Source organism: Scardinius erythrophthalmus, assembly GCF_964197995.2.
Source record: "Scardinius erythrophthalmus genome assembly, chromosome: 14".
Lineage (NCBI taxonomy): Eukaryota > Metazoa > Chordata > Actinopteri > Cypriniformes > Leuciscidae > Scardinius > Scardinius erythrophthalmus.
The window spans coordinates 26,369,005-26,392,509 of NC_138234.1; the positions used below are offsets into that span (position 1 = coordinate 26,369,005).

General features: G+C 40.5%; 2 protein-coding genes across 2 annotated transcripts; one reads left to right on the plus strand and one right to left on the minus strand.

Moving 5' to 3' along the window:
* Window positions 1-1,670: 1,670 nt before the first annotated feature.
* On the plus strand, window positions 1,671-6,438 carry LOC308702193 (E3 SUMO-protein ligase ZBED1; the record flags this gene model as incomplete). The annotated part of the gene is made up of 4 exons (XM_081384862.1): window positions 1,671-2,957; window positions 3,320-3,694; window positions 6,264-6,325; window positions 6,429-6,438. 4 exons carry the CDS (start codon window positions 1,671-1,673, stop codon window positions 6,436-6,438), a joined length of 1,734 nt encoding a protein of 577 aa, XP_081240988.1.
* Window positions 6,439-8,487: 2,049 nt separating this feature from the next.
* On the minus strand, window positions 8,488-15,076 carry LOC308701909 (vitellogenin-like; the record flags this gene model as incomplete). The annotated part of the gene is made up of 28 exons (XM_081384383.1): window positions 15,025-15,076; window positions 14,875-14,895; window positions 14,610-14,761; window positions 14,229-14,480; window positions 13,993-14,154; window positions 13,754-13,902; window positions 13,520-13,670; window positions 13,269-13,426; window positions 13,013-13,178; window positions 12,803-12,928; window positions 12,494-12,712; window positions 12,187-12,404; window positions 12,005-12,102; window positions 11,775-11,899; window positions 11,592-11,693; window positions 11,369-11,488; window positions 11,077-11,263; window positions 10,886-10,988; window positions 10,600-10,785; window positions 10,378-10,489; window positions 10,098-10,287; window positions 9,762-10,024; window positions 9,625-9,669; window positions 9,465-9,542; window positions 9,162-9,368; window positions 8,934-9,076; window positions 8,699-8,837; window positions 8,488-8,613 (listed from the first exon to the last, which is right to left on the minus strand). Exons 1-28 carry the CDS (start codon window positions 15,062-15,064, stop codon window positions 8,488-8,490), a joined length of 4,038 nt encoding a protein of 1,345 aa, XP_081240509.1. The 5' UTR covers window positions 15,065-15,076.
* Window positions 15,077-23,505: the final 8,429 nt, after the last annotated feature.

A 23,505-nucleotide genomic window follows, 5' to 3' on the forward strand; every position in this document is an offset into this window, starting at 1 on the left:
CCAAACGCAAACAAGAGAAAACGTATCTCAAACCCCTTTGCACACCGTTTCCAGGAAACATGTCATTCAACCCGGAAACCGTAGCAAAACGTTGCACACCAGTTTGAGTTTGAATGTGCTCCTGGTCTTATTACATCCGCTTGTCAGAGAAAGTGTTAACAGCAGTATGAACTGATGCTCATATCTATGGACTTTTAAGGTAATCAGCTAACCTACCTGGTAACCTACCTCTATTTAAATATCTAAACGTTAGTGTGAAGAAGAAAAAATTAACAAACTTTTAGATATCAATCTGATTGATACATTGGTTATGACCATCTTTGCTTGCTCCTTTTAAGTTATCTTGAGTAAAACAGCTACACATACAAAAGACCTGAACCGTAAGTGATGCGATCTGTTTTAAAGAATACGGAAGTTAAGTTGCACATAACCCCTATTGTTTTTATATATTTTAGCCCTTATGTGAAAAGGCTATCGTTTGCTGTCACTCTAACCTCTCTCTATAAAATCTCTCCCTCTGATTTTGAGGCACAGGCAATACACAGCACCTTGCCTGAGCCAATCAGCGTCCAGAAACCTTGACCACGTGATCTCCCCCGCCCTCACAGAGACTGACGCTGAAGTTACAGCAGTATAAACTGTTTATAAATCGCATTTTGGAGTGTTGTGCGTGAATGCAAAAAAAAAAAAAAAAAAAAAAAAAAAACAACCACAACCATACAAATCAGTCTGTTGAGTGGTGACAATAAATGAGTTATTCCCAGAAAGCAAGTACATCTTCGCTTCGTTTCTAATCGGACAGCCTTTGGCGGGTCAGCACCCTGAGCCGGCAACTTGTTCTTTATATTGAAGAGCTACCAAACAACAAGCAATTTTTCAATGTCCCCTCCCGGACACCATACTTCCTAGATGAAAGTAAATGTGTCTTTTATCTTTACAAAATGTCTTTTCACAAGGCATTCAAATGAAGAAAAAAAAAAAAATAAGGATCATGGAGATTGGATGAAGTTGGCTAGCTTGCAAGTCATACATTTTATTGTTTTCCTTGTTTGCTATTTCAAAGTCCTGTCACCGAAGCGTTGTGGGCAACGACACAGAAGGTAAATCAAACAATGCAGTTTAACTTGAGACAATCGTCGGGGTCCTACACAATGGCTTGTTGGTGGTATAGTTATTAGGGGTGTAACGATATTCAAACCGAACCGAAAAACCGCGATACAACAGCCACGGTTCGAACCGCGATACTCTCATGTCGAACCGGACGTGCCCCGCCCCCTGCTGCCCCGGCCCAATTCTCACTTCACTTTGTCACAAAACTATTTTTTTCTTCCATGACATTTGATTAAATAGTAATTAGTACACGTTTAACAACTAATAAGAGCTGTAGTTTTACTAAATATTATTATACTATTATTTACTAAATAAAGTGCATGTCACACACGTGATTTGGGCGATCGATCACGCTCGGGAGTTTACATACGCACTTCACGATGGCAACTTCGCGGCATATTGAGATTGAAGACCCTCCGGTCACATTTACGTCTCCTGTGTGGGCATATTTTGGTTTTCCAGTGGACTACAATAATGGAAATCGTGTCATAGACAAAACGCACGTCGTCTGTCATAAGTGTTTCACAAAAGTTTCTCATACGACGGGAAACACTTCTAACATGCAAGCGCATCTCCGGAGACATCATCCCGACATTGATATCAGCAGCACACGTAAGAGACCTCAAAAACAGGAAACTCTTCCTACTGCCTTTAGAATTAAGCTACAGGCCGACTCAGACCGTGCTCAAGCAATTACCAAGGCAATTGGTGTTTTCATGGCGCTGGATATGCGCCCATTTTCAGTTGTTGAGAACGACGGATTCACGCATTTGCTACATGTGTTAGAGCCCAGATATCAACTACCGAGCCGACCGCATTTTAGTCAGAATGTTTTGCCTCAACTTTACAACAAAGTGAAAGCCAAACTGGTGGAGGACCTGAGCAATGCAAAATTCATTGCTTTAACTACAGACGGATGGACCTCCCGTGCAACTCAGTCCTTCATCACGATCACGGCGCACTATATTACCGACAACTGGGTAATTGCAAATCCCGTTCTCCAGACACGCGCTGTCTATGAAAGCCATACAAGTGATCATCTGTCGGAAATACTACAGGGAGCTGTAGCTGAGTGGAAAATTGACAGAGAAAACGCGACTGTTCCCGTCACAACAGACAACGCCAAAAACATAGTGAATGCAGTTAAAGCAGCCGGATTTTCACCAAACATTCGATGTTTTGCACACACTGTTAACCTGGCTTCACAACGGGGGATGGGCGTTAACCAGATGTCACGGCTTTTAGGCAGAGTGAGAAAAGTTGTCACTTTTTTCCATCGAAGCACTACTGCTGCAGCAGTGCTCAAGGACAAACAAGAGATGCTCCAACTGCCTACACACACGCTGATCCAGGATGTCCCCACCAGGTGGAACTCAAGCTATGACATGCTTGAGCGCTACCTGGAACAGCAGGCTGCTGTTTTCTCAGCACTTACAGACAAGAATGTTAAGAGGAACATTAAGGACATTGTTACTCTGTCTGATGAAGATGTAAAAGTAGCTGAGGAAATTGTTAAGGTTCTCAAACCACTGAAAACTGTAACAGCTCTGTTGAGCACTAAACAGCTGCCAACCGTTTCAATGATAATGCCACTGAAACACACCATCCTGGAATCTATGAACCTGAGTTGCACAGATTCAGCAGTTGTGAAAGATGTCAAGTCTGCCATTGTGTCCGACTTCACCAACAGATACCCAGACTCTGACTCAACACTTGTGCAGTTTCTTCATATGAGTACTGCACTTGACCCACGTTTTAAATCTCTGCCGTTTCTGGATGACACCACGCGCAGCATCGTCTTCAACAGCCTGAAAGAGAAGATTCTGGAATACCATCCCTCACTGCAGGTATTTTTGTTTAATTGTTTTAATTCCAAAATGAGTTAATTTAATACATTTTATGAATTAATTTTAATTAATTAATTAATACATTTAAAAAAATACATTTTATAAATTTCATGGTTTATAAATACCACAGACCTGCAAAATATCTTACTTGTAGTAGTGAATATGTCCTGTGAAAAGCCCTTTACACATATAATTTTTGAAACTCTAAATTAAATTAAAATAAATTAAATTAAAATCTAAACAGAAACTTAGATCATCAGAAATGATGAGCATCACTATGTTTTTGGTAGTTTTATTTGTCAGATATGAATTGCAATTAGCAATAGTAACTTAAAACTATTTTGTGGCTTTGTCCTTGTTAGGCCCAAGCCTCAGAGGAGCAGTCAGAACTGGCATCCAGCAGTGAATGTGATCCTCCAGCCAAAAGAGCACCAATCGCAGAACTGTTTGGCAAGTTATTTCCAGTGGAGACGAGCACACCTACATCCAAGTCTCTGTCTCAAATGGTGCAAGAGGAGGTGCAGCGTTACAAGGAAGTGCCGACTCTTCAAGTGGAGTCAAATCCACTTGCATGGTGGAAGGACAAAGAGAGCCAGTTTCCCCATTTAGCCAGGTTGGCTAAATGCTTCCTAGGAGTCCCTGCAACATCAGTCCCCAGTGAGCGGGTGTTCTCTACAGCAGGGGACATTGTTACAGCGCAGAGAGCAAGCCTCTCACCTGAGAATGTGGACATGATGGTATTTTTGAAGAAGAATTTAAAATTTTAGTATTATAAATTTTATTTTATTAGACCAGTTTATTTCTGACTAGTCAGTGGAGGCATTTATTTAATTTTAGTTGACTCAGGTGTGCAGTTTATTTCTGACTAGTCAGTGGAGGCATTTATTTAATTTTAGTTGACTCAGGTGTGCAGTTTATTTCTGACTAGTCAGCAGAGGCATTTATTTCATTTTAGTTAACTCAGGTGTGCAGTTTATTTCTGACTAGTCAGTGGAGGCATTTATTTCATTTTAGTTAACTCAGGTGTGCTTACTGCTCTAAAGAAAACGTGAAGCCAATGTACAAAGTTAAGTTAATAAAGATAAAGTTAATAAGTTAAATTATTGTTGTTGTTGTTGTTGTTGTTGTTGTTTTTAAGTTAAAAGTGAATCTAGTGTTGTATTTGCTGGTGCCCTGCCATGAACCCTGCCCCCACAGCAAACAGAACCGAACCGAACCGAACCGAACCGTGGCTCTAAAACCGTGATATGAACCGAACCGTGGCATTGGTGTATCGTTACACCCCTAATAGTTATACAATGGACATGTCTTTTTTCAAATAAAATATAAGTCTTTACTGTATCTCTTTATGTAAGGATTTTTATATATACTCTATTAAATTAGAAAAATAATCTAGTGTCTCTTCTTTAACTGGACATTAAAGCAACTTGACAAATATGTTGTCAACATCATTAGGATTAAGATAAAAAAATGAATGGCCTATAAGTATTTTGGAGATCACAATTTTTTGCAAAGTTATATTGGGCTTTAAGTTTAAATTAAGTGCAACAGTTTACAAACTTTTGTTAGTAACTAGCTTCTTGTGCTGTGGCTCTCAGCCTTTTTGATTTGAATGCCCCACATTGTCTAACACAATAAAGCAAAGGCCCCACATATTGGCTACACTGTAAAAAAAGAAGAAAAATGTTAACATGTTTACTGACCAACTTGTAATTTTTACAATTTAAACTGTCATTTTAAATCCTGACTTTGTCTTTTTTTTCCGACTTTACATAAACTTGCAGTTGGAAACTTTTATTTGTAATTGTCTGATATCACATGAAGGCAGGGTGAAGGTGGAGATACTTTTAAATTTGGTCAAAATATCGATGAAATTCAAATTATTGAAGAACCTCAAAACAAATGAATGGCAGGGACATTTTGTTTCCAACAAAGAAGTAGTGAAGAATGGATTTGTACACAGATGAGTACTTAGATGTTACTGCAGATGCAATGGGGCAGTCTATTCATTTACAAATGTCTGTAGATGGCAATGTGTGACTAATCTGTCACTTTACTATTGTAGGGGAATTCACAGTTAAGACCCAAGGACCAGATATGATTAATGAAGACCAGGAGTCAAAGATGCAATCAATTGAAGAACATTTTACTGAAGAATAGTTGGAAGTTTCATCAGCAGAAATCATCTTCAACACTCAGCAAGGAGTTTGTAGACAACTTTCAATACACACTCAATACAGCAGCAATTATACTCTAACACAGGTCACTAAACTACGTCATCACATCAGGTTGAATGATTTTGACTGGTTAAGACATGGATAAACTTGGAAAATCTCCACATATGGACAGAAGCATATCTCTATTGATTATCTGGATGATAAGGATCCTGGTTTAAGCACGAAGTTATCCAACAAGGTCACAAATCAGCATTTCTAGGCTCCAGTTTGTTCATATAATGGTCATTTCATCTCCCCTGGGTGCCAGTTACTCACCTCACAAAAGTCAGGACCTGTAACAAAGAATGACACACACAAATACACAGCTTCTTCAAGGTTGGAGTTGGTCGAGCTCTAGCTCTGATCAGGAAACTTTCCCAAAACATACCGATAAGATGTATTTTCTCTCAGTAAGAGGTTCAGACAATATTCATCATTATTCTCTTGTGACTGAAGATGAGAAGTAAAGTAAATACTTTGTGAATCACGTACGAGACAGGCCTGAGTGACTTCAGTGACCTAGGCTGTCATTGTCAGCTAGAAGAGTAAATGTTTTAACATGTGTTGGGTGCTTCTCTTAAAAAAACAAAACAAGGAGAGAGCATGTTCCAGTGAGAAGACAAGTGATTATGTTACTACCTAAATCCCATAATCTTGAAGTCATTCAAATTGTTTAATATTTAGAAGGATAAATATTGGTTAATTACTTGATTACACACCAATCAAAAGTATATATTGAAGCGGCAGTTGATTCAAGAATCCACCCCTTCACCATATTGACAAGTGCCTTTGACTACTTTCAGATATCAGGAAAGATCATCTGTCTATGATAGTAAATTTATAAGCTAAAAATAAAGTAAAACAAATGTATAAAACCAAAAGGACTGTCAGGATACACAAACTTGCAGAAGTAGTTAGAAACAATAAACAGTCTTTATTCAAACAGATAGATGGAAAGTATATTGCAGGCAGACAACAACCATGAAGACGATGATGATGAAGCAATGGAACACGGGTGTGTTGCACCACATGCAACCTACACACCAGTATAACGCTGAGTACTAAATAAATTAGATGTTTTCTCTTACAGGGAGTTGGAGAACTGGAGACAGGCAGGTTTGGAGCCAAGGAAAAGAACACAGAGTATCGCAGGTAAGGAATATCTTGGGTGAGTCCTAGTTCAGACCAGACAATGATGGTGTCTGTGGTGCAGGATTTTGTAGAGGGTACTGATGAGTGTGGTGATCGGTGACAGGTGGTTGTAATCAGCACTCTAGTGAGAGTGAGCCTTGTGAGGGAGTGAAGGTGGAGCGTGGCGAATCCCTGACTGTATACCCCCTCTACGGCCCGCTCCTGAGGGCCGGGGACCACGACGTCGAGGTGGTCGCCCTTTGATTTGGACGGTTCTCATAGAAGGAGTTAAGTAGATCAGGGTCAAGTATGTCATCTCTAGGAACCCAATAACCCTCATCTGGATTGTACCCCTGCCAGTCGACAAGGTACTCCAATCGACCACCTCGGCGCTGGGAGTCCAAACAAAACTGAACTGAGTAGACTCCTTTGTCTTCTATGATGGATGGCTTGTTGGAGGAACGTTGGAGGGTTCCCCTGACCATGGGAACAGGGGCGGTTGGTATCCGAGTATGCACTGGAAAGGAGTCAGGTCGGTGTTCTTCTGGCGCAAGTAATTCTGAGCGTACTCTGCCCATGCTGGAAACTGGCTTCAAGGGTTCTGGTGGCTGCAGCAGAAGGTTTGGAGGAATCACCCGATTTCCTGGACCTTCCCTTCCGTCTGCCCATTGGTTTGGGGATGGTTGCCCGATGACAGACTTGCGGTCACATCTAGGAGCTTGAAGAAGGCCTTCCAGACATTAGAGATGAACTGAGCTCCACGGTCTGACGTAGTAGCTGTGCAAATAATAAAGCAACAAATCTAGGTCCTGTCATCCATTCTGAATACACATGTTAAAGGAGAACTCCGGTCAATTTTAACATTGAGCTCATTTTTTTGTAAATTTGAAGTGCTGTCAATACAGAGAACAATGACAGAAATCGGTGTTGCCTACACCATGTTATTCAGCCAGCGCTCATACCTGTATTTACATCCTGTTTTCGGTCGAAGTCCACAGTAATCGATTGTCGAGTTCACGCGCATAGGTTTAGTTACCTATGATCACGCGCGTGAACTCGACAATCGACTACTGTGGACTTCGACCGAAAACAGGATGTAAATACAGGTATGAGTGCTGGCTGAATAAACATCACTTTTATTCATATCTTTCACATCTACTGCAGTCAGATTCACCCGTGTTCACTCTGAAGGAATCACACACATTAGCTGTGCACTTGTAATGACACATCAAGGATGTTAAGAGGCTAAAAGCAGGTTTAAAACTTGCACCATTTAAGTCAACAAGGTGCAAATTTTAAAAAGAGGATAACACGGTGTAGGCAACACCGATATTTGCCATTGTTCTCTGTATTGACAGCACTCCAAATTTACAAAAAAATTAGCTAAATGTTCAAATTGACCGGAGTTCTCCTTTAAGAATCTGGGTTTTATCTTAACAGAGTTAAAGTTTGACAGACGAATCAATTCAGTTGTGATGATTCGTTTCTTTCAATTGCGAATCTTTCAGTGATCTGGAGAAAGTAATTCATGCTTTTATTTCTTTACATCTTGATTACTGCAATGTTTTGTACCTGGGTGTAAGTCAGTCTTCGCTGTCACGTCTTCAGAAAATACAAAATGCAACAGCAAGGTTGCTGACAAAAATAGGAAAGAGGGATCATATATCCCCAATTCTGGCCTCTTTGCACTGACTACCAGTTCATTCTAGAATAAAGTACAAGTTACTTTTGTATACTTTTAAAGCTCTGCATGGATCGGCACACAAATATGTTTCTGAGCTTATACATTTTAGTTGCTCACACAGGTCTCTGAGATCCCAAAATCTGCTGTTCCTAGAAATTTCTCGGTCACACTTAAAAAGTAAAGGAGATTGCACTTTCTCAGTTGCTGCCCCAAAGTTATGGAATGGTTTACCAATGTCAGATCATCTACCACTGTAAACATGTTTAAAACTCGTCTGAAGACATATTTTTTTGATGAGGCCTTTTAGTGTTATTGTAAAATGAAAGCAGTTCACACATTTCTGAGACTTGCAGGGTATTTATTAACATTAGATTGCATTACATTACACACATCACAAGGTTGTTAAATATATTCAATTAAACTGTCAAAGAACAATAAATGCTACATAAATACAGCTCACATTTTCTTCTGAAAATGTAAAAATGTAATTCTTCATGTCTTATTCTTCCTTGAAATGTTTCTGGATCCAGGAGAGAATGTCCTCATCGATATGAATGGAAAGAGTTCCGTCTGGATTGATAGGAACAGCGACAGGGAGACGAATATCCATCCGTGACAGTGTCATCTAGAGCAGCAGGAAGAAAAATAATTTGTTGAATTTTCTTATTATATCTCTGTGAGAGTCATAATTTAACGGAAAACTATTTCACCTCTGGAATCCTAGTAATGACATTTAAGGATCTCTGAGTTGGCAAGGCTGCAGTCAGTTCAATCTCTTTCTCACTGTTCGTTGTTCTTTCTAGTCTAAAGCCCGTCTGGAAAGCCGCCATAGGGATGTGCTTCGACAGCCTAATTGTGAAGGGATGCACAAAGAAGAGCAGATTAAACCAGTTTCATTTTCTAAACTATACAATACATTTGTCATTCAGTGTTGCTGAACATTACTTTTTGGCGTATGTGGTGACAATTATTGGCAGCCTCTCCCATTCCAGCTCTAGACGTGCAGCAGGGAATTCGCCCAGGACACCGGCTTCAGCTTTAGCAGTGACTGCATACTCTTGGCATTCTTGACCCCAAGCAACCTTGGCCTGAGGGACATTTGTGTTCAAAGGATGGTAATGATGTAAATTATTTCACTTGAGAAATTAATTTCGATAATAGTTCTAGTCTTACAGTGACTTTGTGCTTGCTCAACACGGCACCATCAGCACAGATCTTCAGGTTGTCATTTTCAGCGATGGAGGAAACAACGAGCTGCACTCTTGCTGTTGGCTTGTCAAAGTAAGCAGCAAGTTGGTAGCCCAGCAGCTTGTGGTCAGCTCTCACAGCACGGGCAATGACAGCAAAAACAGGTGGAAGAGCATTTCCGAGGAACTTAGCCTGAAAGCATATACCATAATCAATTTAAGTGGATGTTAGTACAAAATGTCACCTTTGGGTTATACTGTATGTTATTAATGACACTAATTGATTCACCTGTTTCTGGAGAGCCTCAAAGCTAGATGCAGTGCTTCCACTGCTTACTGCCTTTGAAGCACCATGGGGTGCCATGAACTGCAAGCAAAAATAAGTTTTGTAATAAGTAATAAATATAATCTAAAGTAATAATATAAAAAAATGGCTTTTTAGTAGTTACCCGATCTTTGTGGAATTTCTTGAAGGGCTCCATGATAGTGGCAGTCTAAAAATCCATATAAAATGATTCAGTGAAAAAATATATTTATGAGACAAATATTGGCTACGTAACCAACACGCTACATTCCACGTCCTCACCTTACTCACACGAGAGCTGGACATGGAGGAGCTTGAACTGCTGCTGCTGCTGCTGCTCCTGCTCCTGCGGCTGCTACTGCTGCTTTCAGAAGAGACGGACGCATTTTTATCTTCAGTCTCCAGGATTTCCCTCAGTTTCAACAGGAAGGCCTTTCCTTCTGGAGTATCCTCATCAATGAGACTGATTTGCTTAAGGAGCCTCTCAGCAGCTCTAGGACCAACTTGGACTTCAAGCTCCAGTCTTTCAACTACAGGACCTTCAGCTAAAGCCAAAATGACAATTATTATCTTTTCTGTAATTTTCTCTGAAATGAATAATCTTCTCTGAATGTATACCTCTTGTCAGTGCAGCACGGGCTGAGTGCTGTCCAATTATGTAGAAGAGAGGAGAATTTCTGATAAAAGCAGCATTGTGAGAGTGCACCTCAACGCACCCCTTGATTTCAATGTATGGGACAGCAAGACAGAGAGTCTTGTGAAATGGAGCAGCAGCTCTCACGGGAGTCTCATCTGGAATTTCAGAGGACTGAAAAGAATAATGAAATATTATAACAAGCCTCGCTATTTTAAAACTTGAAGCAAATTGATATCCATCATATGTGTGTTCAAAATTTACCGAATACTCAGAAGGAGTCTGGGAATTTTTCATGGCCACCTCGGGTACTAAGGGAACAATCCTCTCAGCGTTGGGCTCTTCAATGTTTCTGACCACAGCAAGAGTCTCAAAGCTGTTGGAGTAAGAAAAAAATGGGTCACGTCTCAATTTCAGAAACCTTTTGAATGGTTTATGAATTGATTCAGAATGTTTGCAACACTGGTCTGACTAAGATTACATTACCTCACATCAGCAATGTGTTCCGGAAGCTCAACAGGCAGAGCCTCCACCTTGTAGTTGCCCTTGAGAATGTCTGCTCTTGCAACTACTTTTCCAGGGACAATTGTACGGATCTTCCCTCTTGCCATAACAGCAGCTTGGATCAAGGCAGTGTTCACTCCCATCACAGCAAAGGTCTGGAGAGCAATACTGAAATAAGAATGAGGGAGATTGTTTGTTAACTGTTAACAAATAACTGTTGTTGTGTACATTATATCTCATCTTCATGAATGTAGCTGAAAAAGTGTACCTTGGTCTAGCTTCAGCCTGGAGTTGAACATCAGTCTTTTTGAGTTGGTCAAGAGTCATAGTCTCAATCTCCTCAGGGAGAGGAGGTGTAATGGTGGCCTTAACTAGAGGGATGAACAGAGCAATATCAAACTTCGAAGTGACACCCTCATATCCAAGGAAAGGATAAAAAATTCTAAGAAAAAAACATACCATTGAGACTTGCAGCAGCGACAGCAGCAGTGTACAAACTGAGCTCCATGGGCAAACCAACTGCTGTTGGCAAGATACGACGCACTTCAGATGCAAGCAGGGGTTTGGCATACTGGAAGGCAACTCCTTCCTGCAAAGCTTTAAGGGCACTCTTCAACAGTTCACGTGGTTTGGGTCCAGTGACCATCTGGGGATAGTGTTTATGAGAAACTTAATTCTAATTGTGAGAATTAGAATATATATCTCAAAAAGAATATGATAATGAGAGAGTAGAGCAGCTAAAACACAATACCGGTATTGCTTCTTCAATGATGGTCTTGTCAATGTTGAAATAAGCCACTTCTTGTCCAAGTAATTTGATATAGGCTGATGCCAATGGCTGATTGGTTGGAAAGTCCTTCCAGTTTGTGAGCTTGAGGTGTTAAAACAAAAGTTATATACATTTTGCCTATATCATGTTTATAATATTACTTAAAAGTACACAATTATACTGTACACTGGACATGAAAGCTTACAGCTCTCAGGGTGCGCTTGATCTTTGTGATACGGTCAACACTTTCATCTGCAGCAGGAGATTGCAGAAGAGCCTCTTGGATTCCTTCAGTTCTCACACCGATCTGTTTGAAAGGATCAATTGAGTGAAGACTGAAAATATTTTAAAACCATGAATCAGTTTTCTAAAGTCTAGGTTGTCCCACCTCAAGAACATCAGAAGCAGCTCCAGCCAGGTAAGCACGTGCTTTAGCTACAACAGCTCTGGGCAGGATGGTTGCGGCATCATTGATCATGTAGGCACTACCAGCAGCTCCAATCATAAGTGGAGCTGCACAGGGATAGAGGTTAGAATACATTTATTTATTTTTTACACATTTTAAGAAACACCCAAGAAAACATTTTTTATCTCTCTCTCAAAAATGTCTAGACTCACTATGATAGAAGTCCAGCTGAATGGCTCTGCTGAAACGGAAGCTAAGCCTGTCCAGTTTGCGACTCATGAGCTTGATGGCAACATTAGCTGCACCCGCACTGAAATGGACAACTATGATTACCTCTGGCTTGTGCTCATTTTATGTGATGAAGTAAAATATGTTCGAAAAAATATGTTCTTACACAGATGCCATATCCGGAGCAGTGATTCTGGTCAAGGACTTGATGTGTGAATAGGCAAAGCTCACAACATGCATGTTAGTCTCAGTCTTCAAGGCACCAGCAAGATTGGAGACGAGAGCCACTGAGGGCTTGGACTCAAACAACACAATACAAGCAACCATACGCACTTCAGGGTGGAGAGCCCTGTCCAATACAAGCTGCAGGGCCACTGGCTGAACCTGAGGCAGAAAACAAGGTTTGTGTATTATTGAATGACAATTTGTGTAATCTTTTACAGTAATAAATTCCTACAATGTCTGACACTTACCAGTTTGGGCTCTTTCTTGGCAATGTTCCTCAGGGCCAAGATGGCATCAACCTGGACTCTAAGAGGCAGAGAAGTAGCTGCAGTTGTCAGTCCAGGTAGGAGCTTCATGATGGGTTTAAGACTAGCAGGGTGACCAGCATTGCCCAGAACTTTCAGAGCCAAAGTGATTTCAGGAATGTCATTCTTAGAAATGGCCTCTGCAGCAATATCATGGATGGGCTGAGGAGTTTGAGGCACATACAGTTAGACAAATATCAAATATTATAGTATGTCCATGACAGAAATTTGTGGATATGTTGAGGTGTTTACCTTGAGGAGCTCGGAGGAGCAAGTGGGAACAGCAACACAGTGTTTGGCAATCATGGAACCATATCCAAGCATGACGACTTCACGAAGAGCTGGGATTGTGGCGATTTTCTCATGCATAGCCAAACTCTGTTCAGCAACATACAGAAATGATTAATTTGATTTTGGTCATATTTGAAGAACAGCACTTTGAGTATAGTGAGATGTACCCACAGCTGTCAACTGGATGGTGTCCAAATCAGCAGTGACCATTTGCAGAGCAACCACAAGAGCCTGAATGAACTCAGGAATGGTAAGTTCACCAGCCAGATACTTCTCCTTGATGAATTTTACAATGATTGGTGTGCCAACAGCAGGAAGAGCATCCAGAAGCCAGCGCCTAACAGATTCATTGTTTTCAAAATATGTTCATAATAAAAAAAAAATCCTTGAACTATATTTCTATGAACTTATTGCTCAAACATTGTACCTGTAAACAGGTTTGTCCTTGAACTGAGCCCAGATAGCCTCAATATTCTCATAGGTGGCAACACGCAGGAGCTGGATGAGCTCAACAAACTTAAGTGGAGCATCATCATGGACCATGGCCACATTGTTTTCAACAAGGTGCTTTAAGACCTCAGTAATCTAGAAAAAGTAAGGGCAACACTCAGATGACGTCTTCATGGATCAAAGGCTTTGACTTGGAGACTGTTAAAGATTTTGAGTAATTAATTATACCTGAGCTGGTGCATCACTGATCTTCAGGAGTTGAATGGGGGTCTGAAGAATTTCAGTTGAAAACTCATACTGCAGGGATCCACGGGCCAAGTAATCAGCTTTGATTGGAACAACAGGCGTCTTCTCAATCTCAACAAAAGTCAAGGTTTGTCTGAAATTTTTTTTTTTATTTATTTCTTAGTAATATTTTTACTTCATATTTTTAAGAGAAATCTCACAGAGGATCAATCTTACTTTGCTTCCATCTGGGTAGCACCATGGATCTCATTGAAGGGTGAAAACTGATGCACTTCCTCAACTGTTGCTTCAGCGATCAGTACACCTGCGGCAGATGGTTTCATGATGTAGTTGTAAGATGCCGTTTCAATCAGACTCTTGACCCTCTGTTGGGAGAATGGTATGTGACCATTTGACTCATGGCATTTTCATTATATTGAGTAAATATTTCAATTATTTCCAGTCTTCTTCATTACCTTTGTGCATTCAGCACACCTCTCAGTGTATGCCAAACCGATGTCCTTCATGATTCTCTCCTGACAGTGGCTCAGATCCTTAGACTTGGTGACAATAACGTGGTTAGCCTTTGGATCTTCACTGATGACGTAGTGGGTCCTGCACACTCCCTGAACTCCAGCCTTGAAGGACAAGTCAAAAAATTAGATTGCAGATCTCAAAATAGATCAAAAACGTACCAGGATAATTTTCTCACCTCTTGAAGTTCATAGATGTTCTGGGTCTTCTTGAGGTTGAGCTGAAGCATGTTGAGGATTCCTCTGTGCAGGTTCAGTACTGTAGGGGAGACTCCTGCAGGGGCGAATACCTTTCCAACCACACCATTAGCATACTCAAACTTGATGGGAATCTGAAGCTGAGCAGCCAGAGCTGAGGTGAGCTTAGTGGCAGGAACAAATGGATCCCTGGGCCAAATGCCAGCATATTCGTGGAGTAGAGGATCCATGAGCTGTAAGGGAACATATTTACTTGTGAGTATTGCTGCTATTGTAACTAGATCTTGCTAACACTCCCCCCCCCCCTTTTTTTCTGTCAGTGTGGAACACCTACAGTGTTTACAGTTCTCAATGGTCATTACCTTCATCATGAAGGTGTTCTCTGCCACGGCACTGAGGTGAACCTTGCTGCTGACTTTTACTCCTGCTCTGGCCAGACCTTCTTGAGGAAGACCTCCCAAGAGCAGAGCCTCATACTTGTACACATAGGTCTTATCAGGGGCAAACTCAGGAACTGAAAAGTGTACAGAATTTGTGATCTTAGTCAATTGTTAAGGTCATTATTTTTAAGCAATAATGCAGTCTAAATTACCACTTAAAACTAATTTGCCATATCATATTACTTACCAAGGTTGATCTGTTGAGTCGCTGAAAGAAACAGAAAAAAAAATTCTATGAAAATCTTGTTTTAAATTTGGTTTTCAATTTTCCAAACAAGTTATTCTATAGAGCTAAAAAGAGAGAGAAGGAAAAATATATAAATATATTTCGACTTACCCACAAGGGCTACAGTCAGGGCAAGCACAACAGCTCTCATGGCTGATGGTGTGTGAAGAGCTCCTCAGAGAAACCGACCTTTTATAGCATTTTCTTGCTGACCTAGTACTAATTATTAAATTAATTATTAACCAATGTCTTTAAAGGAATATCAAATTGTACACAAGACAAGACTTCTGTCAACTTATTTTAATCTAATTATCAGTAGAGGTTAGGTTACCCTGGCCTGTCATCATGTCATTCTTCAGCCAATGTCCACAGTGAAATCATGCTGATCATTTGTCTTTTATGTTCAAAAAGGTGTTTTTTCCCCCTATCATATAAAATAATGCTGGAGCAACAAAATTATCTATGGAGGTATATTACAGAAAACATATTCAATATTATTTAAAAAAAATATACAAATAATGATTGTGGTTAACAGCCTTGGATTGAAGGCAAATCATAGCTATCAGTTTTGGGTTAGGTTACCCTGGCCTTTAATCTAAAAGTCCATATTTATACATTTTTATGTAAAGACTGGTGAAATAACATTGGATGAACTTTGGAACTAGACGTGGAGTGATCTGTGGACAGTTTTATAATTGTTAATGCAAGTAATATTTGTTAAACACATGAAGAAAAACTATTAGTGCAAACTACAAAGAAAAACTGCAAAGTATTCAACAGCAGTAGACTGCATATGAGCTTGGCACCTCGCATAAAAAAAGTCAACAGTGATAGAACCAGTGGCGGACGGTCAATAGGGGGTGCTGGAGTGCCGTCCCCTTCAAGAGAAGAAGGCTACTTCAACATGTTAAAAATAAGTTAACTATATATTGCAAAATAATTATGAAATAACATTATTTATAGTCATAATATTTGACTGGTAGTCATGATAACACCTCTTTAAAAAATAAAAACTGTATTTTGTTTGTTTTGTGTGTGGGGCGCCGGACAAATGGTTGTCTATAAACTTTTGAAATGCTTGTGACTTTAGGCTGAACTCTAATTGGCTTATTTCAGATTGTCCTCGGGGCGCAGAGCACTACACCCCAGACCCTCTTTTGATTTTAGCGAATCAATATAGGGTACATATTGATATATGAAGAATATTATATGAAGTCATGCGTTCAGCCCCGACAAAAAGTTGCAAAACGTTTTTTAAACGAAAATGGTGGTGCGTTGAACATCCTGTTCTGATGACGCAAGAGTTGCAACTATGGCAGCTGAGAAGGCCATTCTTTGTGTTCTTTTTGAAGAATTTTGGAGCCTGATGAAATACGTGTTTAATACTGATGAAATTCAGTTTAATACTGAAAAAAAAAGTTACTGCCCTTGCCGTCCAGAATAAAAGAGAACATCCCATTCGAGTGAAGGGATTTGTGGAAACTATGGTTCCTAATTATTGTTTGAAAAGACAAACATTTCAGGTGAAGGATAATCCACTTCTTACCTCCGAGACTCTGTTATGATCTGTGACCTTATTGTTTTTATTGTGAGTATTAGGCTTATCATTATTGCTGATCACTGTTGATATGCTATATTTTTACTATAAAACTCATACAACAAACATGTTTTCTAATATCTTCAATTGTTGCGTATACCAAGCTGCAGCGGACACATTTGTAAACGTCTTTACTTGGATGCATTGTGCGAGCTGTCTCTTTAATACCGTGTGGTTTATATTCATGTTGCTGCTGATTTGGCTGACAATTTTGACACACCCACCAAACGCAAACAAGAGAAAACGTATCTCAAACCCCTTTGCACACCGTTTCCAGGAAACATGTCATTCAACCCGGAAACCGTAGCAAAACGTTGCACACCAGTTTGAGTTTGAATGTGCTCCTGGTCTTATTACATCCGCTTGTCAGAGAAAGTGTTAACAGCAGTATGAACTGATGCCCATATCTATGGACTTTTTAGGTAATCAGCTAACCTACCTGGTAACCTACCTCTATTTAAATATCTAAACGTTAGTGTGAAGAAGAAAAAATCAACAAACTTTTAGATATCAATCTGCATAAGCGAGGGACATTGGTTATGGCCATCTTTGCTTGCTCCTTTTAAGTTATCTTGAGTAAAACAGCTACACATACAAAAGGCCTGAACCGTAAGTGATGCGATCTGTTTTACAGAATACGGAAGTTAAGTTGCACATAACCCCTATTGTTTTTATATATTTTAGCCCTTATGTGAAAAGGCTATCATTTGCTGTCACTCTAACCTCTCTCTATAAAATCTCTCCCTCTGATTTTGAGGCACAGGCAATACACAGCACCTTGCCTGAGCCAATCAGCGTCCAGAAACCTTGACCACGTGATCTCCCCCGCCCTCACAGAGACTGACGCTGAAGTTACAGCAGTATAAACTGTTTATAGATCGCATTTTGGAGTGTTGTGCGTGAATGAAAAAAAACAACAACAAAAAAACAACAACCACAACCATACAAATCAGTCTGTTGAGTGGTGACAATAAATGAGTTATTCCCAGAAAGCAAGTACATCTTCGCTTCGTCTCTAATCGGACAGCCTTTGGCGGGTCAGCACCCTGAGCCGGCAACTTGTTCTTTATATTGAAGAGCTACCAAACAAGAAGCAATTTTTCAAAGTCCCCTCCCGGACACCATACTTCCTAGATGAAAGTAAATGTGTCTTTTATCTTTACAAAATGTCTTTTCACAAGGCATTCAAATGAAGAAAAAAAAAAATAAGGATCATGGAGATTGGATGAAGTTAGCTAGCTTGCAAGTCATACATTTTATTGTTTTCCCTGTTTGCTATTTCAAAGTCCTGTCACCGAAGCGTTGTGGGCAACGACACAGAAGGTAAATCAAACAATGCAGTTTAACTTGAGACAATCGTCGGGGTCCTACACAATGGCTTGTTGGTGGTATAGTTATACAATGGACATGTCTTTTTTCAAATAAAATATAAGTCTTTACTGTATCTCTTTATGTAAGGATTTTTATATATACTCTATTAAATTAGAAAAATAATCTAGTGTCTCTTCTTTAACTGGACATTAAAGCAACTTGACAAATATGTTGTCAACATCATATCAGGATTAAGATAAAAAAAATGAATGGCCTATAAGTATTTTGGAGATCACAGTTTTTTGCAAAGTTATATTGGGCTTTAAGTTTAAATTAAGTGCAACAGTTTACAAACTTTTGTTAGTAACTAGATTCTTGTGCCGTGGCTCTCAGCCTTTTTGATTTGAATGCCCCACATTGTCTAACACAATAAAGCAAAGGCCCCACATATTGGCTACACTGTAAAAAAAGAAGAAAAATGTTAACATGTTTACTGACCAACTTGTAATTTTTACAATTTAAACTGTCATTTTAAATCCTGACTTTGTCTTTTTTTTCCGACTTTACATAAACTTGCAGTTGGAAACTTTTATTTGTAATTGTCTGATATCACATGAAGGCAGGGTGAAGGTGGAGATACTTTTAAATTTGGTCAAAATATCGATGAAATTCAAATTATTGAAGAACCTCAAAACAAATGAATGGCAGGGACATTTTGTTTCCAACAAAGAAGTAGTGAAGAATGGATTTGTACACAGATGAGTACTTAGATGTTACTGCAGATACAATGGGGCAGTCTATTCATTTACAAATGTCTGTAGATGGCAATGTGTGACTAATCTGTCACTTTACTATTGTAGGGGAATTCACAGTTAAGACCCAAGGACCAGATATGATTAATGAAGACCAGGAGTCAAAGATGCAATCAATTGAAGAACATTTTACTGAAGAATAGTTGGAAGTTTCATCAGCAGAAATCATCTTCAACACTCAGCAAGGAGTTTGTAGGCAACTTTCAGTACACACTCAATACAGCAGCAATTATACTCTAACACAGGTCACTAAACTACGTCATCACATCAGGTTGAATGATTTTGACTGGTTAAGACATGGATAAACTTGGAAAATCTCCACATATGGACAGAAGCATATCTCCATTGATTATCTGGATGATAAGGATCCTGGTTTAAGCACGAAGTTATCCAACAAGGTCACAAATCAGCATTTCTAGGCTCCAGTTTGTTCATATAATGGTCATTTCATCTCCCCTGGGTGCCAGTTACTCACCTCACAAAAGTCAGGACCTGTAACAAAGAATAATGACACACACAAATACACAGCTTCTTCAAGGTTGGAGTTGGTCGAGCTCTAGCTCTGATCAGGAAACTTTCCCAAAACATACCGATAAGATGTATTTTCTCTCAGTAAGAGGTTCAGACAATATTCATCATTATTCTCTTGTGACTGAAGATGAGAAGTAAAGTAAATACTTTGTGAATCACGTACGAGACAGGCCTGAGTGACTTCAGTGACCTAGGCTGTCATTGTCAGCTAGAAGAGTAAATGTTTTAACATGTGTTGGGTGCTTCTCTTAAAAAAAACAAAACAAGGAGAGAGCATGTTCCAGTGAGAAGACAAGTGATTATGTTACTACCTAAATCCCATAATCTTGAAGTCATTCAAATTGTTTAATATTTAGAAGGATAAATATTGGTTAATTACTTGATTACACACCAATCAAAAGTATATACTGAAGCGGCAGTTGATTCAAGAATCCACCCCTTCACCATATTGACAAGTGTCTTTGACTACTTTCAGATATCAGGAAAGATCATCTGTCTATGATAGTAAATTTATAAGCTAAAATAAAGTAAAACAAATGTATAAAACCAAAAGGACTGTCAGGATACACAAACTTGCAGAAGTAGTTAGAAACAATAAACAGTCTTTATTCAAACAGATAGATGGTAAGTATATTGCAGGCAGACAACAACCATGAAGACGATGATGATGAAGCAATGGAACACGGGTGTGTTGCACCACATGCAACCTACACACCAGTATAACGCTGAGTACTAAATAAATTAGATGTTTTCTCTTACAGGGAGTTGGAGAACTGGAGACAGGCAGGTTTGGAGCCAAGGAAAAGAACACAGAGTATCGCAGGTAAGGAATATCTTGGGTGAGTCCTAGTTCAGACCAGACAATGATGGTGTCTGTGGTGCAGGATTTTGTAGAGGGTACTGATGAGTGTGGTGATTGGTGACAGGTGGTTGTAATCAGCACTCTAGTGAGAGTGAGCCTTGTGAGGGAGTGAAGGTGGAGCGTGGCGAATCCCTGACTGTATACCCCCTCCACGGCCCGCTCCTGAGGGCCGGGGACCACGACGTCGAGGTGGTCGCCCTTTGATTTGGACGGTTCTCAGAAGGAGGTAAGTAGATCAGGGTCAAGTATGTCATCTCTAGGAACCCAATAACCCTCATCTGGATTGTACCCCTGCCAGTCGACAAGGTACTCCAATCGACCACCTCGGCGCTGGGAGTCCAAACAAAACTGAACTGAGTAGACTCCTTTGTCTTCTATGATGGATGGCTTGTTGGAGGAACGTTGGAGGGTTCCCCTGACCATGGGAACAGGGGCGGTTGGTATCCGAGTATGCACTGGAAAGGAGTCAGGTCGGTGTTCTTCTGGCGCAAGTAATTCTGAGCGTACTCTGCCCATGCTGGAAACTGGCTTCAAGGGTTCTGGTGGCTGCAGCAGAAGGTTTGGAGGATTGGAGGAATCACCTGATTCCCTGGACCTTCCCTTCCGTCTGTCCATTGGTTTGGGGATGGTTGCCCGATGACAGACTTGCGGTCACATCTAGGAGCTTGAAGGCCTTCCAGACATTAGAGATGAACTGAGCTCCACGGTCTGACGTAGTAGCTGTGCAAATAATAAAGCAACAAATCTAGGTCCTGTCATCCATTCTGAATACACATGTTAAAGGAGAACTCCGGTCAATTTTAACATTGAGCTCATTTTTTTGTAAATTTGGAGTGCTGTCAATACAGAGAACAATGACAGAAATCGGTGTTGCCTACACCATGTTATTCAGCCAGCGCTCATACCTGTATTTACATCCTGTTTTCGGTCGAAGTCCACAGTAATCGATTGTCGAGTTCACGCGCATAGGTTTAGTTACCTATGATCACGCGCGTGAACTCGACAATCGACTACTGTGGACTTCGACCGAAAACAGGATGTAAATGTCACCGGTGCAGGCCGGGGCGGACTCGGATGACCAGCCGCCCCTGACTCCAGACACCACCGTGAGGAGCCGACACCACAGGCACGCAACAGATGGACAGAGGAGGCAAGTAATTGAGTTCAAAAGTAACAATCTTTATTGAATAACAATCAACTTGAGAAAGGAATAAGCAACTTTTCTTCTAGGGCTATTTGACCTGAGTAGCCGCTGGATCGATTCTTCACGGTCTTCGGGACACAATAGTGCAATAGTGACTCTAAAAGCTTACTTCACAGCGTTGCTGCACATCTGCAGGACTCAGACGGTAAGTAACAGGTAATGTATTCTTCTCAGTATCAGATACGTCGTCGGCCACAATGGTGGGACAGTGACTCTAAAAGCTTACTTCACAGCGTTGCTGCACATCTGCAGGTCTCAGACGGTAAGTAACAGGTAATGTATTCTTCTCAGTATCAGATACTTCGTCGGCCACAATGGTGGGACAGTGACTCTAAAAGCTTACTTCACAGCGTTGCTGCACATCTGCAGGTCTCAGACGGTAAGTAACAGGTAATGTTTCTTCGCCCAACAGCAGATTGTCTTACCAGGACGTGAGAGGGGAATTGTGACTTTAAAACTCACTTCACAGCGTTGCTGTACATCTGCAGGACTCAGACAGGTAATGTTTCTTCTCTCAACAGCAGATTCTCTCGTCTGGGCATAAAAGGGAAATTGTGACTTTAAAAACTCACTTCACAGCGTTGCTGTACATTTGCAGGACTCAGACGGTAGGTAACAGGTAAGGTTTCTTCTCTTAACAGCAGATTCTCTTATCATGACGTGAAAGGGGAATTGTGACTTTAAAACTCACTTCACAGCGTTGCTGTACATCTGCAGGACTCAGACAGGTAATGTTTCTTCTCTCAACAGCAGATTCTCTCGTCTGGGCATAAAAGGGAAATTGTGACTTTAAAAACTCACTTCACAGCGTTGCTGTACATTTGCAGGACTCAGACGGTAGGTAACAGGTAAGGTTTCTTCTCTTAACAGCAGATTCTCTTATCATGACGTGAAAGGGGAATTGTGACTTTAAAACTCACTTCACAGCGTTGCTGTACATCTGCAGGACTCAGACAGGTAATGTTTCTTCTCTCAACAGCAGATTCTCTCGTCTGGGCATAAAAGGGAAATTGTGACTTTAAAAACTCACTTCACAGCGTTGCTGTACATTTGCAGGACTCAGACGGTAGGTAACAGGTAAGGTTTCTTCTCTTAACAGCAGATTCTCTTATCATGACGTGAAAGGGGAATTGTGACTTTAAAACTCACTTCACAGCGTTGCTGCACATCTGCAGGACTCAGACGGTAAGTAACAGGTAATGTTTCTTCAAGACTTATAATTTCAGAGAAAGAGATAATTAACAGGAGCCTTCAATGAAGAATTACTTCACGACAATATTCAGTGGAAGAGAGGACAATACAAAGCATTACTTCACCAATTCAGTTGTATCGTTCTGGGATTTAGATGGAGACCAGTAGATCATCTCACAAGAATGAAAGCAGGTGTTGGGAGACTCTTCTCAGCATAGCACACAGCACTCGTGTTCACTACAAATCCACAGCATTAATTCAGCGTGCATCAGGTAAGGCAAACAACTGCAAATCATTCACACACAGTAGAGCTGATCAGAAACCTCACTTCATCCATGCATTTCAATGGGAATATTCAACTCTCCATTCTCTCCAGCGCATCTGAAACAGATGTCCTCCTCAATAGTAAATTTCACATTCACAGTCTTTTCTTCAAGCTTTACATTTGATTCAACGATGTAATTAAATCACTTATCTTTCTCTTTTCCCTCTTCCAGCGCAGATCCAAGCAGCAGTTCAATCCAGTGATATTCCACAAGCAGCTCTAAACGACAGACTCTAATGGCAGTTCTTCACTTACACGAATTTCCAGGATTACCGCGTCCAATGTAAGCGCTCAAACCGGAGATCTTCTACTCCAAAACACAACGACAGAGACCCAGCCAACCAACTAAACACCGATTGACTTTTACCAGCTCCAACCTCAACCTCAACTCGACTCTGAATGGCTCTTTTATCCTCCTCTTGTGAAGCGAACAGCCTGTGCAAACGCCGCTCCTCTCTCTCTCACACCTGCCGTGCATCAGCGGTAATCAGGTTGGACAATATCTCCGCTACACCCGGAACCGGAGTGAGACGAAGGGGGGAATCTGTTATCACAAGGCTAAGAATTGGACACACAGGTCTTAATCATAATCTCAATCGTTTAGGGAAACACGCAACAGGACTATGCATTAATTGTGACAGGAGAGAAACGGTAGAGCATATATTAATAGAATGTGAAGCATACAGAACAGAACGAATCATATTGTTAGAACAAGTTAAAGAATTAGGTTACACACATTTATCAGTAGAGGGTTTACTT